The sequence below is a fragment of the Myotis davidii genome, unplaced genomic scaffold (assembly GCF_000327345.1).
Source record: "Myotis davidii unplaced genomic scaffold, ASM32734v1 scaffold471, whole genome shotgun sequence".
Classification (NCBI taxonomy): Eukaryota; Metazoa; Chordata; class Mammalia; order Chiroptera; family Vespertilionidae; genus Myotis; species Myotis davidii.
The window spans coordinates 1317690-1319912 of record NW_006283354.1 but is presented as its reverse complement, the minus strand read 5'-3'; the positions used below and the strand labels follow the sequence as shown (position 1 = coordinate 1319912).

Below are 2223 nucleotides of genomic sequence, written 5' to 3'. Positions count from 1 at the left end.
CGGGGACATGGCCGAGTTAAGCGAGGAGCCGGTGAGGTTGTTGATGTTGTTGAGACCCGAGTTGGGCATGCCGGGCACGGCGCCGGGGCCCATGCTCGACGGCATGGTCATGGAGGAGATGGAGCTGGGCGCCGAGAACATGGACTGCGACGACAGCGGGCTCATGGAGTTGAAGAAGGTGAAGCTCTTGGTGGAGAGCGGCGCCGGCGCCAGGCTCTTGGCCGCCCAGTTGTTGTAGGAGTAGCCGGCGGCATACACGTCCTCGTAGGGCTGCACCAAGCCGCTGAACTGCGGCACGTAGCCGCCCTTGCACAGGTCCAGCTGCTGGTTACGCTCGCGCTTCCGCCACTTGGCTCGCCGATTCTTGAACCAGACCTGGGGGAAGGGGGCAGGACAGGGTCAGGGCGGCCGGGGGCGGGACCACCCCCCTCCTTCCTAGCCCTCGCTTCGCCTCTTTCTCTCCGAATATCGCTTTTCTTCGATATTTCCTGCCTTTTCTCCATAATGGTTGCTTTCCTGTCCCCAGGAAAAAACTAGTCTTTTCCTTTTTCTCATCTTTATCCTCGTTCCCAAATTAAATCCGTTTTCTCCTTCTAATATACGGATCTTCTGTTTTAACAAATATTCGTTTTTTTCTTCCTTTCTCAACCAGGCTATCTTCTGCTTTCTTCCCCAAACAGGTCCCTATCTGTCTCCTAGATAGCCTGTCGTTTTTCTTCTCCCTTGAATACAAAAAGTATTTTTCTTCCCTGAAACTTAGAATATTCCTTCTCCCCCCCATTCTTCAATCTGTTTTTCATTCCTCAGTTTGTTTCCATCTTTTTGGGCAATATTTGATATTCTCATTTCTGTCCCAAATGTTTATTTTCGTTTGGTCCACACTATCTGAACCACTTTCTTCTCTTTCAAATAGTCCATTTTCTTTGTTGTCTCCCATTTTGATTCCTCCAAATATTTATTTTTTCCTTCTTTCCAAATATCTGACCTTCACTGTTTCTCTTAATAGTTGATTATTTTCTCAAATACTTGATTCTCTTGCTTCTCCCTTAAATATTTAATTTCTTCTCTGCCGCCTAAGTTTGCCAGATACGTTTCTCTGCAAATGTTTAATTTCCTTTCACTTCATACTAGTTTCTCTAACCTCCCCTCCACTTTCTCTCACAGAATTTAGTAAGAACCTCCTCTTCTTCCCCCACTCCTGGTCCTTGCAGATCCTCACCTATCTCCCCTCTGCCCTCCCCAGCCGTCCTGCAGCCCTGAGCTGAGTTTCCCCAGCTACTTGCTAGCCCTGTCTCTCAGCCTTCTCCAGGCTCCCGCACTGCCATGGCCTGAGTCCACCCCACAGCCCACCATAAACCCTGGGCAGGATTAGTGAGCTCAGGATTACTGAGTGCTGTCTTCACTCCCGTCCCACGGGCTGGGGTTCTAGCAGGAGTCCAGGTGGGACTTTGGTCTGGCTAGGGGCGTGCTCCCAATATGATTAAATATTTGTGCACCAAAGAAGAAATGATTCTCTTGCTGCGCTGGCAGGAAAGCCTTGCTTTTACTGGGAACAAAACGGTGAGGAGAAGTAGGGTGCAGTCTGGTCTTGGTCAGAAATCTTATATCTCCAAAGGGACTCGACCTGATGGTCACTCATCCACCAGAGCTGCCTTCCCCCTCCCCCGCCCAACCTCCCCCCCCTGACCCCAGCCCTACAGGAAAGGGAATTAGGGAAAGGGCCCAGCTACTGACTGGTTGAATAGCTGGGAGGAGTCAGGTGGAGAATTCCAGAGATTTTGGAGAAGCCGGTAAGAATGGGACCACCATCCCAGACATTTTTGAGACCGGAGCTTAGGCACCCTTCGGGCCTCTTGCAGGCTTCCAGGAAGGGGTGACCCGCCTTTCCCTTTCGTTTTCCGGGGGAGGCGCCGGCCACTCTGAGGTCCCCAGCGGCGGGGAACCCTCTGCGCTGTCTCGGGTGGTGCCATCCCAGTGGGCCCTGGGCCCTCCAGGGCGGGGAACGCTTCCTGGGGCCACGGGTCTTTGGACTGGGCTGCAGTAGAGCCCGAGGGTCAGGTAGGATGCGGGTCAGAGGGATTGAAGGACCGACCGCCGAGGGTGCTAGCGGCCAAAGGGCTTGGCGGCCACTGGGCAGACTGGGCTTAGGGTGGAATCTGCTACGGTGGAGAGAGGGAGCAGGTCCGAGTGGTGGGAAAGTGAAAGTCTGGGCGCGAGTCTAAG

At 53.3% G+C, this 2223-nt stretch overlaps 1 protein-coding gene across 1 annotated transcript in view; it reads right to left on the bottom strand.

Moving 5' to 3' along the window:
* The window catches only part of PITX1 (paired like homeodomain 1), a gene marked incomplete at both ends in the record, with an annotated part of 6109 nt that overhangs the window by 1553 nt on the left and 2333 nt on the right, over positions 1-2223 (bottom strand). The window contains one exon of the mRNA XM_015563382.1: positions 8-388. Coding sequence (XP_015418868.1) covers positions 8-388 — 381 coding nt within the window. The remainder of the gene's footprint in view (positions 1-7; positions 389-2223) is intronic.